The sequence below is a fragment of the Amphichorda felina genome (assembly GCF_050947745.1).
Source record: "Amphichorda felina strain 45539 chromosome Unknown scaffold_5, whole genome shotgun sequence".
In the NCBI taxonomy this organism is placed as follows: Eukaryota; Fungi; Ascomycota; class Sordariomycetes; order Hypocreales; family Bionectriaceae; genus Amphichorda; species Amphichorda felina.
This window is the reverse complement of record NW_028145045.1, coordinates 306,839-321,183: the sequence shown is the minus strand read 5'-3', so window position 1 is coordinate 321,183 and position 14,345 is coordinate 306,839. Positions and strand designations below refer to the sequence as shown.

General features: G+C 52.7%; 4 protein-coding genes across 4 annotated transcripts; 2 read left to right on the top strand and 2 right to left on the bottom strand.

Annotated features, from left to right (window-relative positions):
- Window positions 1-468: 468 nt before the first annotated feature.
- Window positions 469-1,462, bottom strand: ACO1O0_004936 (uncharacterized protein; the record flags this gene model as incomplete). The annotated part of the gene is made up of 2 exons (XM_083194368.1): window positions 469-479; window positions 733-1,462. 2 exons carry the CDS (start codon window positions 1,460-1,462, stop codon window positions 469-471), a joined length of 741 nt encoding a protein of 246 aa, XP_083049281.1.
- A 1,836-nt stretch (window positions 1,463-3,298) lies between these two features.
- ACO1O0_004935 (uncharacterized protein) lies at window positions 3,299-4,669 on the bottom strand (the record flags this gene model as incomplete). Its single annotated transcript, XM_083194367.1, has 1 exon — window positions 3,299-4,669. The coding sequence occupies one exon, from the start codon at window positions 4,667-4,669 to the stop codon at window positions 3,299-3,301; it is 1,371 nt and encodes a 456-aa protein (XP_083049280.1).
- Window positions 4,670-5,871: 1,202 nt separating this feature from the next.
- ACO1O0_004934 (fungal specific transcription factor domain-containing protein) lies at window positions 5,872-7,828 on the top strand (the record flags this gene model as incomplete). The annotated part of the gene is made up of 2 exons (XM_083194366.1): window positions 5,872-5,877; window positions 5,993-7,828. The coding sequence occupies 2 exons, from the start codon at window positions 5,872-5,874 to the stop codon at window positions 7,826-7,828; spliced, it is 1,842 nt and encodes a 613-aa protein (XP_083049279.1).
- Window positions 7,829-12,762: 4,934 nt separating this feature from the next.
- On the top strand, window positions 12,763-14,329 carry ACO1O0_004933 (exopolygalacturonase; the record flags this gene model as incomplete). The annotated part of the gene is made up of 4 exons (XM_083194365.1): window positions 12,763-13,140; window positions 13,201-13,432; window positions 13,486-13,686; window positions 13,761-14,329. The coding sequence occupies 4 exons, from the start codon at window positions 12,763-12,765 to the stop codon at window positions 14,327-14,329; spliced, it is 1,380 nt and encodes a 459-aa protein (XP_083049278.1).
- Window positions 14,330-14,345: the final 16 nt, after the last annotated feature.

The following is a 14,345-nucleotide window of genomic DNA, read 5'->3' as shown; positions in this document are numbered from 1 at the left end:
TCGGCTCATAAGCACGCCGTTGCTACCGGCCAATACTTGGGCGCTCTAAGTAAAAGCCTTGGCTCCGTCTACATTGAGTGCACGGGAACTAGCAGACTTGGGATTATGGAGAAATCTGAGTAGGCTGGGACTGGGGAATGCGCGTCATATAGTCCATGGACTCATGGGCCTTGAGATTGGTTCTATGGGGTTCTTGGCGGCACGGGGTCTGAGGAGGGGGCTTCCATGGATGCGGACGATGCGGACGATGCAGTCGCCTTACGGTCGGTTGGACCCTCGTGCCCTTGGGCCCTGGGTTGGGCACATCTGCAGGACATCATCTGTCTCACCCAAGTACCTACTCCGTAAGGCCGCAATGGTCAATGTCAGATCATTTGGGGAGCAACAGATCCAGATATGGACAGATGATCTACGCGACGCATCGTTGGCGTTGGAAACATGTTTTCACTCCCTATCTTTAATTTTAATTCATTTCACCACTAACCGATAGAATAGCGTCAAACAAGGAATCTTAAGTCGAAGGCCTTCATCCTTATAGAGAGTGGGCTACAAGTCCTGGTACTCCAGGGCTTACTGCTGCAGCCATCAGTCCCGTATGGTCGTACCAGCATGTCTAGCGCTTATATAGTAATGCACGGCGTAGTGTTGCGATTCGTGTCCTTGTAGTCGTGTTCCGCGGGCCACGTCTAGGCACTTTATGTCAACAAGTTGAAGTCCGTCTCGTGACTGTACCCCCGGATGTCGACCTCAGCTCTGCCATTTGCCTGGATGCAGTTGCGAGATTGACGAGACTATTAAGCACGGTGAACTCGAGTTTCAGCTTGACGCTATAGGCCCATGGCTTGTATACAATCTGGACGTCGTATAAGTTGGCAAACTCGAGGGCCAGGACTGTGATATCGAGAATGATAACTAGTGCGTTGACAAAGATGAGATGCTTCATCAACCGGGTCGCCGGCCCTTTATTTCCAAAAATGCTCTCTGACCTGATGAGGCTGACGGCTTCGATGATGTATAAGCTGGAGAGCATAACTTCTTGGAGGAAGAAGCCAATGAGCTCGATCTTTTCGGCGACGTAATATGGCCGTTCATATCTGCGAGGGTTGCTGGAAAAGGAGCCGTAGACCATGGGGATGATCATTCCGTGAAAGCAGATGGCGTCGATAATGATGATCCACAGAATAACCCTGAGGCGTCGCTTGTGCCTCATGACCAAATGCAGCCGTGACCAAAGCACCATGGACTGACCCGTTATCATAGTCACCCATCCCATCAGGCTGAGCGTACAGGAGAGATAGCCCAGCGACGTGGGTCCGAAGAACTTGATGAAGAATCCCGAGACATTTGAGGCAATGCCCAGAGTAGCGACAAGGAAGGACCAGAAGTACGATCCCGTTTTCTTTTTGAAAGTACTCTGGATAATGACGAGAAGCTCGATGACGTTGTAGAGGGCCAATGACATAAAGACAATGATTGTGATCAGGTAGGCAGGCGGAATGCCATGGTTTTTGGATCCGAAGCCGCGAATTTGTATGGCGAATACCATCGTACTGGGAATAGGATCCATTCATGGATACCTCGCCAATGGGGTAAAGCAAGAGCTAACCAACAGATAAGGGCCAAGGCTTAGGGATTGAGAGGATTCCACTTTGCGGTTATATGCCCGGTTTACGATGAATTTCAACTAGGGCAATTAGAAACACTGATATCATGTTAACGACGACTTTAAGGTTAGGGACCACCTAAGGAAACTGGATTTATTCGTCAAACAGCTACGAATTACTGACCTACGTACAACAATTAAGCCTTTCGGATCATTAAGAGTGCCTCTTAGAGTGTTCTAGAATTCTAGCTCATTCAATTTGAGGCGTTCCCGCCCTCAACGATGTCTCTGATAGCGTGTTCTCAATTGTGGACCCCGTGGAACACAATTGAATCGTTGGATCGTACATCTAGGCTAGCACTAGTATCCGCAAGGCATGGAACTGACAGCCCCTATTAAATGTCAACGGGCGTCAGGACTAAATCACCCGTCTGGACCAATACTGACTGCATTTGATTTCTGCTGGTGGAAAGCTACTGTGGAAGCCACTCCGCGTTCCAGATGCCTTCCATAAGTACCTCTATGACCTCTAGAGCGGAGGGGTGGAAAGATGGAGGTGCCACGAGGTGGCGAGGCTACTAGTACGGGGTTCCTGGGGAGTCTCCGCTGCCGTCAATATCACTGCTTTTTAGTCGATCTTCTTGGCGTTACGGAGCTTGTTCATGCTTCAAGTTCCCCGACTATTCATTATGCGATGTGGAAATGCCCCTCCACAAATAACCCGGAAATGAGAAACACACGCTCCATCCCATATATATAGGGAAGAGTCTGTCGACTGATGAAGACATGTCTTATTCGTGATGTGTATCGACCTCTATTCATGTTATTCCCCACGCTCTGTTTCCTCCTTCCCAAGAGCAAACTTTCTTAATGGAGGGGTTCGCGGAAGCTTCCGAGTCGTTTCGACTGATACTGTGCAACGTTTTCACGTGTTATGCCTATGCTAGGGATGAGCCATGATAGGGTGCTATCAGAAGTATAGTTAGACTGGGGCCAAACTATCGGCAACGTTAGCTAGTAGCCGGGCCGCCCATCACAAACCAGCCACTCGTATCGTCTGGGTGACCACAAGCCTCAGTAACAAGATTTGGCTAACCCCAGACGTCCAACCTCAAGAAGCTTCAAGACTCCAGCTAATTCCTACACACACAATAGTGACATGAAACCCCGCAACTAGGAATACCACCATCTATATACCCTAGAACTCTCTTTTTGATACGGGTATCTAGCTGGTTTGAATTGGATCAACCGAACCCGAGGAGATAGTCTCAGACGCGGCCTCCGTGATAAAGTCAGTGATAGGCCCCGAAGCAAGACCTGCCGTGAGACTTATGGCGACCAAGGGAATGGCTATGGTAGGCTCGGAGGGAAGACCCATAATGGGGTCAGAGGGGAGACTGGCGGGATCGCCAGATGAGACGGCAGTTGCATTAACTAAGTCCGGAGAAAGACATGTGGCATCGGTCAAACCAGGAGCCACCGCTTCCTTGAACAGTTTAGTAGAAGGCTGGATGGATATGCGGCATGTTCAGCACCTAACATGAAACAAAATCGACGTTGAACCGAGTTGCCCTATAAGTACGCTTCCCTGCCTTCATTTTCTTGTCATATTTGAGGACCGCGCAGGGGAAAACGAAGCGGCCCATCACAGTTGAATGAGTTGAGCAGGCGGATAGGTATATGATGATCCATCGGTCAAACCTTGACCTTCAACGCGACGCCAGCCTTCATAATCCTAACAGCAAGAAGAATCACCCCGCCCACGCATCCAGCTACACCACCATACACCCACAAGCCAGTCCAATCCAGAGGTTCGTGAGCCCCGAGGATGGTACCACTACTGGGCCCGCCAATGAGCAATCCAGCTCCAGCCATGGCAAAGCCCTGCCCAATGCGCGTGCCGATCATGGACTTGTCCTCAGTGAGCATGCGGAAGCAGACGGGTGGCAGCGCAACCACCACCCCGCTGAAGAAGCCCGTGAAGATGGCCTCGACGATCATGCCCCCCTTGTTAGTGACGGCCAGCATGCACAGCACCGTGACGCCCAGCAGCACCGTGGTCGGCGCCGTGGTGTTGAACACGCCGATGCGGTCCGACAGCGCGTTGGGCGCGATGCGCCCCAGCACCGACGCGGCGTTGAAGATGGCGGCCATGTAGAACGCCAGCGACGTGTCGGTGAAGCCGCGGTTCTCCGGGTAGAAGGAGATGTAGAAGATGAGCACGGCGTTGCCGATGAAGGTGATCAGCAGGCCCAGCGTGAAGAGCATGAAGGGCGCGTCGCGGAACGCAGACCAGTCCACCATGGCGCGAGGCTTGGGCGCGCGAACGCGGATGCGCATCACTGCCAGCGGGAGGACAAAGGTACCGAGGGCGATGAAGCTGATGGATCGCACGGCCCAGGGGAAGCCCACCTGGGGGATCAGCCGGGAGAGCGTGATGGGGTAGATGACGCCACCCAGCGAGGACCCTGACGAAGCGATACCTACGGCGAGGCCCATGTGTGCGGTGAAGTAGGCCGGGATCAGTGACACAGTGGGCGTAAAGAGAAGGCCCGCGCCGATGCCGACGCAGAACGCTTGTGCTAGTAACACCTGCCAGAATTCGGTGCATAGCGAAAGCATCATGAAGCCGAAGACGACCAGGAAGCTACCGGCGATAAGGAGCAGGCGAAGGTAGCCCCTGTCGTACATGGGACCAGCGACAAGTCCCGTAAACTGGAGCAAGAAGCTTTGTATGGATCCAATCCAGGAGATATTCGAGGAGGATGTCTTGAAGAGTGCGCCTGACTCGTAGTAGGTCTGAAAGACGCCAAACGTATTGATCATGCCCCACGTGTTGAAGAAGAGTATGAAGCCCGCTGCCACCTGGAGCCACGCAACGAGTCCGCCATTGGGGGGAGGGGGAGGTCCGCCTGTGTGCTCTGGAGGCTTTGTCGACTTGTCGAGGTCGGATTGGTCCTTAGAGTCGGCCTCGTTAGAATGGTTGGCGGTATTGTCGTTGTTTTCAGGGGGCATTGGTGCAATTTCTTCCTTGGTTATAGCTTCGATACCTTGTGTAGAAGCCATATTAACGCCTGGAGCGACAGGACTAGCCCAGATGACGGTCGGGAAGGTTTGGAACTGAATGAATACAAAGTAAGTTAGCATGAGCCAGGGAGTTTTCGCTCGCAGAACACCAATTCAACATACCGAAAGTTACAGAATTTGATTCACTGCAGTATAAGATACTTGGACATCGAAATTGCCCAGTCCGAGTGCGGTTGACAATAGAAGCTGCGATGCCACATACGAGTACCCATGTCATATTATAGTTGCACTAAGTAGCTCTATAAAGTACCGTAGATGGCTCCAGTACGTATAAGGGTAGGAATGGCGAAGAATGGTTTAATTAGGACATAGAAGTTGCCATTATTAATGATGAAAGCGTCTTTCGCCCGAAGTGATGAACCGAGCGCGCACGCCATGCATCGTTTTCCGCCGAATATCGCATCGTCCTCGAAGAACTACCAGATGCATCATGCCTGTATTCGTAGCAAGTCGGTATTTCAGCCGAGGCGGACGAATGCGGATGGCAGGGGGCTGACAAATGGAGATAGCTAGCATCTCACCTGCATCGTGCATATCGATGCCCGTTTCGTCCGCCGTGACGGCGGAAATAATTCATAAACCTGGTGTCGAGTTACCAACTAACAACAGTCAAGCCTCCATACCTCTGCCCATCATCAAAGAGTCTCATACCAATCTTGAAGAAATTCTCTCCGCCGTGCCGGGGTCTCATCAATTACAACCGAGAACTACGGACACACAACCAGCCATGGCAAACACCCCAGATGAAGCCGAGGGACCAGGTGCGCCCACTATTCACCCAGACATGCCAACCATGAAGCGGAGGAAAGTTCGTAAAGGAACCCGATCCTGCTGGGAATGTAAACGGCGGAAGATCAGCTGCGTCTTTACGTCGTCTCAGGATGCCACTTGTGCAGGATGCCAGCGACGGCGAGTACCCTGCGTCAGCCAGGAGATCTCCCAGGATTTTGCCCCCCTAGCAGCGAGAGCAAATCGCCATGAGCAGCTTGATGGGCGCATCGCAAGACTTGAAGACTTGCTGAGGGAAGCCTTTGCTAGCAAACAATTTGGTTCGATAAACCAGACTGAAGTTCGACGCCATTCAAACTCCAGTGTCACAAAAGCTCGCTTGAATGATCCATCGCCGCCCCCATTTCGAGCTCCTCTCACGCCAGCAGCGGTAAGTACTCCAGACACCGATGATGACCGTAGAGTGGACATATCTGCTAAACTCCCCTTCGCCAGAGCCTCGGACACCATACTACTTCTACAGAGTTATCGCTCCTCACACCGGCCCCCCCAGGTGTATCACCAAGTCAAGAGTTATCAGAGCAAGCCGATGCCGAGACCACAGCTCTTCGTCACTTATTCGCAGCTTTTCCAACCGGAGAAGATGCCAAGATTCTTCTCAAGGAGAGCTCCAGACCCTCGCTCTACACCGATCTGGTCAACACTCAGCCGCATAGCAAGCTAACACACGAGGCGCTTTCCGCACCATGCCCTGCACTCGAACCTCCTGGTCCCAGCACCCACCCAGTTATCCTCGCTAAACTTATGCTCACATTTGCCATCACGCTCCAGAGTCCGTGTGGCGAGCAACTTCTCGGCCTCTCCGAATCAAAGAGCGTGCTCATGCGTCGCTTGGCAACCGCTGCTGCGACATGGGTGACGACCAAGGAAGGGATGCACGGAACCGTCGAGAGCCTCATCTGCATCGTCCTCGAAGGAGTGGTCGAGACAAACTGTGGCAATCTTCGCCGGGCGTGGGTTATCTATCGCAGGGCCATGACTGTCGCCCAGTTGATGGGCCTTCACCGGTCTCCCATGCCACCGCTCAAGCACATCGAGCCAAAGCTTGATGCCGACCCCGAGTTTATATGGTTTCGGATTGTCTATATGGACCGCTATCTAAGCTTGTTACTTGGTCTGCCTCAGGGAACATCTGACAAGAGCGTGGGTGCCATGTCGGTTTTGCGACATGAGCCGCCCCTGGGGAAATTCGAGCGACTGCTCACAGTCACTGCATCTCGAATCTTGGAACGCAATGAAAATGACTCGTCCAAGATCAGGCTGGAGACGACCCAATCCATCGACTCTGATTTATTAAAGGCTTCCAGGAGCATGCCGGCAAGTTTCTGGCGCCCAGCAGACTTTGGCAACCTCGCACTAGGATCGCCAGATGGCCTCCTGGAGACGGTGCGCCTGGCGGCTCAAGTCTACTACTACGGCCTCCTGATACAGCTCCATTTACCGTACATCATGCAAGAGGTAGGCGACAATACCGAGCACGAGTACTCCAAGATCACCTGCGTCAACGCCAGCCGGGAGATCTTGACGCGCTTCGTCGCCCACCGGAGCTTCAACCCCGTGTCGTCCTGCTCAAGGCCCGTCGACTTCTTTGCTCTCCTGGCGGCCATGACGCTGCTACTCACCCATCTCGACGCCCATCACCATCCGGATGCGACCAACTTCCTAGCCCACCAGCGTTTGGGCGACCGCGCCATGCTAGACCTGGTCTTGGAGAGGATGGATGTCATCAGCCACTTCAACAAGGACGTTATAACGGAGAAGAGTGCTAGGTTGATCCGGCGGCTACTCGACATTGAGGCAGACGCAGCCGAGGGAAGCAGTTACACCACAAGAAATGTAGACGGATACGATGACGACGTGGAAGGGGGCATCGAGAAGGAAGGCGTAGAGCTTCGCCTAAACATCCCATACCTTGGCGTCATCAAGATTGCCCGTCAAGGCCCCATCTCTCGCGAGCCGTGGCTCGGCAACGCGGCATGCCGGCCACAGCAGCCTCCCAAGCAGACCGAGTTCACACATAGACACCCAGTGACAACAACATTCAGCACATCCAGCACTGTGTTCGCATCACCATCTGATGCATCGGCTGCTACAGATGAGCAGGCACAGCAGCTACTTGGTCACCTGCACGGCGCGCCCCAGTTACATGCACCCGGGTATGATGAGCAGCAGCCCACGCTACAATACTACGACCCCAGACAGGATGACATGACTCTGCAACCGCATGTGGGACTTCCTGCCATGGCGGCCAGTGTCGATGACTGGGCTTTTCAGGGCGTCGACACGGCCTTCTTCGATACCTTGATGAGAGGGGTCTCATGTGTAGATACAGCTCAGTCAAGGCAGTAGAGCTAGTTGAATATGGCTTTTTGGGCTGGCCCTCGCCCGGTTTACAATGACTATGAAGACGCTACAGGTGTGTAACTAGTAGGGTCAGCACAAGGCACTCTGAACTCTCATGATAGCTTAGCAGTACAGGGTTTGACTAGAAGTCGCAGGTTCTCGGGTCGAGAGGTGGTCATTCCTTGGGCGCCGTACCCGGACGCCGGGGCAATATACTATGGCGGGAGGACCACTTTCGCAGACCAAGGCCACTCACTGCCTTTAGGTGGACTAATGGGAAGCCCGTTAGTATTAAGGGGCATTCGGGCTTTTCTGCACAATTGGCGTGAGGATCTACAATCCCGAAAAGTATATTGTCACGAATGGGCTGTGCCTAATACTGCTTGGAGATATGCGTGGATGCCTCACCCCCCGCGACTTCGTTCGTCGGGCTTAGATGGAGTCTCAAAGGAGTCAGGCCGCAGCAATGCGCCCCGTCGTGCAGCTCGCGTGCCTAAGCGCCAGCCAGTTTATCACGAGGCTAACAATAGTACCGAAAAATCAATAATTCGGTATGCAAGGAGGGATCGGCAGAGAATCTCGGATTTTGTTGGTGCCAGTTACGATGTTACGGTGCTTGAGCGCCATCTGAGAGGGCGGATACCGGGGTCAAGTCAGCAGACCTTTGTCCACCTCGGTAGCGTTCTAAGTATAGCTTGGGACGTTTCCAGTCGTATACCCGTGGGCACGTAAGAGAATGTCGACGGAGGAGACAGTGCCCAGTGTTCTAACCTCTCTCCAGATGGGGGGCAAGGCCGTCGTGTAGCGGCTAATGTATAAAATACAAATATTTATATTTACATTTAGCATCACCCCTTGCCCCTCAAGGTTGTTGGTTCCACCACTCATCAAGAACACCTAGCAGAGCAGCAAAGCCATTGTCGGAGCCTCCTGAAGTTCTTCTAGCGAATGAGTCTCCGTTTAAAATAATAATAGTATTGCACTTGTGAAGACACTCTAGCGAGTTGGCGCCGTCACTGCAGGCTGCAGTCAGCCGTCGCTCTCGTTATGGCCGGCAGCTTTACTACGTATAGTAAAGATCACCTGTGCCTCCCGTGCGTTTCCGCAGTCAAAATCAACGTGACCCGTAAGAATGCTTTACGCTCCATGTCTTCACAGCCAACTGGCTTCATCCTGCATGGTGCCAATTTCTCTTCCTATCATACCCTGGGGCCCTGTGGATGATAACAGCTTGAGCCTTGAAATGTCTTGCTTCTGCGAATCGATCCTTCACCAGGGTTCGAGCCTTGCGAGCCGCTCTCCATGCCGGGGGTAAGGGTAGCGTCAAGGGGCCATAAACAGAATATAAATACTTCGGTATGGACGTGTTAGCTCCCGTTGAATTCTCCGGTCCATAATCTCTTCCTGTCCATATTGTCTCAAACTCGAATTCCCTCGAACAAATTCAAATTCCCTCGAAGCTCCCGAGTTCGCTGTACTTGTTCCCACTTTGTACATACATCTACGTCATTATATCCATGCAACAAGCAGCCCAGGGCTTACTCCATGGCACATATACGCAACTCGGACGGGACTGGTGACGAGAGTGACTACGTGCCTCTCGCACCACCAACCGCCGACGATGACGCGATCCAACATTCACCTCTTGAACCGAAGAGGACAAATATTACGCGACGTCTAAGTGCGCAGCATCTGGCCGTCCTGTTCCTCGGATCGGCGGCAATTCCCCTGGTGTTCCTTTTCTTGGGCCTTCTCTGGAAGGAGTCAAGAATTGCATCCACAGGCGCAGCCCCGAGAACGCCTTGGATCTATATTCTTAGGGCCAACTGGGCTCCCAGCGCCGTCACCATCTGCACGGTAGTTATAAGGACCTTGGTGGCGCTTCAGGCCAGTTTGGTCACCGCTATGCTGGGGGGATATATCCTGGAAACTATCGGGGTCCCCCTATTTCAAGCGCCCTTTTACTCCATCATTAGGGCGCTCAATGTTACGCCAACCAACTTATTGTATACGATAGTAGTTCGGTCAAAGGATGCCTTATCGATTTTTATCTACACTCTCGTTGTGGCGGAGGTCCTGGTCACAATTGCATCCCAGTTCCTCTCCACAATCTTCCTCTCCGACTTTACCGACCGCAGCTTTGCCAACCTGAATAGTTCAACTACTATTCCTACATTGGAGAGAGGTTCAACAGTATCCGGTGTATCCAAATGGTGGACCTCCTCCCCTGAATCTAGTTGGACATTTGCCGAGCTCCCGGGTTCTTTTGAAAAAGGAGACAACTTCCACGACACAGGCCACATTTACCGGGCTTTCCTACCCTTTGAAGATGCGGCTCAACGCACAAGTCTACGGAAGTTTCACGGGCCCGCTACTATCATGGATCATCGGGTAGTTTGTGGGAGGCCTTCATTAAGCAATGTAACTGTTGATGAAGTCGCGCGTCTGACGGGTACAATGACCATGGACGTCAGCTCCTATCCAATGTTGCAGGAGACGAGAACGCAGCAATACTTCAACTTTTCTTGTGGAGTGCCGGGCACATTTTCCGCTCTGCCTACGGAGCTTGGTCAGTCCAGCCTGTGTTTTGTCGGTTCGGACGAACAATGGACAGTACTGCTAGAGGATCCCCTAGTCGACCCTTCAAGTCCCCTCTTCTCAGACCCAGAACAGCGAGAGTTTAGCATGGTCCCGGCCGCATCGACAATGTTTATGGTTCTCGACTCCGTCACCTGGGATGCGTTTAGCTACAACTATGGGGAAAGAAATGCCGTCGAGGTTATCCGCAATGATGGTCCCTGGGCAACTGTGACGAACGGGTCAGAGATTGAAGGTCTGCGGCTCACCACATGCTTCACCAACCTTGGTACTCGGACATTTATTGTGGATATGCATAGCTCCAGTGCAAGAGATGAGCCCAGGTTACCGTGGATTAGTAAAAATCATGGCTACGACGCCGAGTCAAGTCTACGCCAGCTCGGTGCATCGTCAACGCCGGGAAGCCTGGAAGATCGCGGCGTGCTCCGACTAGGGCCAAAGTCGCAGTGGAAAGGCTTTGATAACAAGAACGACACCTGGTCAGCGTGGTTCTTCAGCGAAAACCTTATTGGTAGCACGTCTTTCGTAAATAACAACCTAATCGGTGCTCCCGAAAACCGAACCGCAGACCCAGGCGTCATGTTTTCCAAACGCATGTTATCGAAATACTACGCACACAAAGCCCATACAGCTATTTTTCTAGATGCACTGAACTCCACGAGAAGTCCGGCTCTAGCTGCCCAGGCGCTGTTCACGAGGATACATCAGATGGCGTACTACGATGCAATTCCTAACGTGATGGCGATGGCCGTAGCTGAAACCTCCTTTTCTACATCAGCACTAGTCCCTGTTCACTGGGCCGGATTTACCTCCGCTGTTGCTATCATCGCAGTGCACTTCGTCTTGTTCTTGATTATTACAGTCATGTTCCTGTGGTCCACGAGCCATTCCTTGCTGGGCAACCACTGGCAATCTATCTCGCAAGTAATCTCGGAAGATTCTGAGCCTCTGCTTCAGCAGGCGAACAATACGGGGGACAAAGACATCAAGAGCTGGGCAGAGGGACAATCGGTTGACCTGCAGAGATACGCAGTTCTTCGTCGTCAGCGTGATGGGAGAGTTGCTCTGGGGCTATGAGTCCATGAGACGCATCCCCGCTTCGTTCCTAAATGCAGCCTCAGGTATAGAACACCCTCACGCTCACATGCATCCAAGAGCTACTTGTTCCTATCAATGGGAATTTCGTCGGACAGTACTTCATACAGAGCATCCGAGGAGTGAACTGGAGAGTGCAACATCTGTGGACGGGCTTGGAAGAATAATGAGTCAGTGTGACCTTCGAGGCTGCTGTTGCCTCTGGCCAGTACTATATAGGACTCTTGGGACAGACTCTTGGGACATATTCCACACTAGTAAGCACTGGTAAAGATACCGGGGGAGTAGGAGCCCAAGGAGCGGGTTTAAATCATGTACTTGATCCAGTTCCTACACCAGTGAGATCCCCACATTACATATAACTCAACCGGAATACTTCCCGGAATAACCCTAATGAAGACGTCTGTCGTTGAATCCCAGCTAGCCGTTTGGCAAATCGCCACATATTAACGATTAAAGATGACGCGTATGCTAATTGTCGTCTACTAACATGCGACCGTATAACCGTATACCTCAGGACAGAGAAGCCTTGGCCCCAGATTTGCTGCCGTTTCATCCGAGGTCATTCATATTCCACGAACCACGTACTTTGAAGACGTGGATATCCAATGAGATCCAAAGCAGTTTATGTAGGGTCCGGCTGCCCGGCACATTGGTTCATTTTAGATCTCTTTGTTTTTCTTGGCTGCCAACACCCGTCGTCATCAATATCCAGTCTGTGTTTACTATGAATTATTCCGTATGCGGGGAAGGGGGATTTCCGTCAATCATAGCCTCCAATTCATAGATGGTGGTTGAATTACCCCTGTCCTGCCCCAAGTCTCCAACATGGCTCCCCGCGTTCTTGGCTGGCACTTGTTCCCCATAGCCTTATGCTCCGCAGCTGCAAGACTAAAACAGCCGCAAGCTCAACCTGGAAGAATACATACCGAGAAGTGGACTCCAGGCTAGGTCTTCTTCAATGGCTGATCCTATAGGTGGATTGACTCTCGAAGAAATGATATTGGGCAGACGGGTGCTCGGGCGAGGAGACCCTGGCTTGATTCATTTATCCCCAGAAGACCCTGTGATCCTGGAAGCAACATCAATCAATGGGGGCAATGGGCTTTTGAATAGATTACGTATATTAACACGCCAGCTTCCTGCTCTTGACCAGCATTCTAGTTTTCAATATTTTCTGTTCGTCTCACGTCTCAAAATCTCACGGTCCACCCTTTGATCTCCAGTGGTCCTCCAATTCCTCTGCGATGAAGGCATCGATACTCCTTTCGGCCCTCGCGGCCGCCGCCAGTGTGGCAGCCAGCTTCATGGAGCACCCGCCGCGAAGCATCGAGGAGTTCCGCCACAAGCATCCGTGGAAACCACCACATGGTGACCATCGCCGCAAAGTCACGATTCGCCCGTCCAGGCATGACACGGACGATATCTCGGACGACTTCGTACGGGGATTAAAGAAGGCTAACCATGGCGGCACACTCCACCTCAAGAAGGACCACACATATGTCATTGGGCAGCCGCTCGACCTGACCTGGCTGGACGACATCCATGTGCATCTCGAGGGCGAGATCAAGTTTACCAACGACACGCCATACTGGCAGGCGAATGCTTTCGCCCATCCGTTCCAGGTAATGATACTAAGCAATAAGCTCTTCAAGCAAGAACAGACCGGCTAATGGTTTTTGTAGAACAGCTTGATGTTCTGGAAATGGGGTGGCAAGGATATCAAGATCTACGGCGAGGGCGTCCTCAATGGCAACGGTCAGAGGTGGTGGAACGAGTTTGCAGGCCTGGAGATCCTCGACCCCGACAACGAGTACCTGCGACCCATCCTCTTCTATGCTGAGAATGCGACCAACCTCGAGATCGAGGGTGTCCATCTCAAAGACTCCCCGTGCTGGACCAACTTTATCGTCACCTGTAAGACACCCACATACCCCTGAGGAATAAGGCGAGTGCTCACCTCCCCGCAGCCAAGGACGTGTCCTACAAGGACGTTATCTGCACTGCCGAATCCAACAATGCTACTGCCTTGCCCAAGAATACCGACTTCTTCGATTCACTCAACATTGAGGGCCTCAGCGTCGAGCGCACCTGGGTCAATATCGGCGACGACTGTTTCTCCCCCAAGAGCAATGCAAGCAATGTGCATGTCGACTACATGTACTGCAACGGTAAGCCCTTTTTCATCAACAGCAGTCCCTCTCATGCGTCCGTGATTTCCTCTGACATCGGTTGCTACATATAGGCACCCACGGCCAGTCCATGGGATCCCTCGGCCAGTATGCGGGCGAGAAGTCCTTTGTCCAGGACGTCCTCATCGAGAACGTCTGGATGCTCAACGGCCAGCACGGCGCGCGCCTCAAGACCTGGGCCGGCCCGGACGTTGGCTATGGCTTCATCAACAACGTCACCTTCCGCAACGTGTGGAACGCCAACAACGAGTACTCAGCCTTTATCGACTCGTGCTACTTCAACATCGACTCCGAGACGTGCGCCCAGTACCCCTCGGGCATGAACGTCACCAACATCCTGTTCCAGAACTTCACGGGCACTACCTCGGGCAAGTACGGCAACGCCGTGGCCAGTCTGACCTGCAGCACGAACCCGGATGCCGTCTGCGAGAATATCCGCTTCGAGAACTTTGACGTGACCAGCCCCTGTGGCGGGAAGCCCGTCGTTATCTGCGATGGTATCACGGGCGACATTGGCATCGAGTGCGTGAGCGCCAGCAGCACCGAGGCCAAGGCTGCTCTGGCGGCAAACTGCACTGCACCCATGGCGTCAGCGAGCCCGTTTCCGGTGAGGCCCTATTAATGGAGTAGAGTCGAAA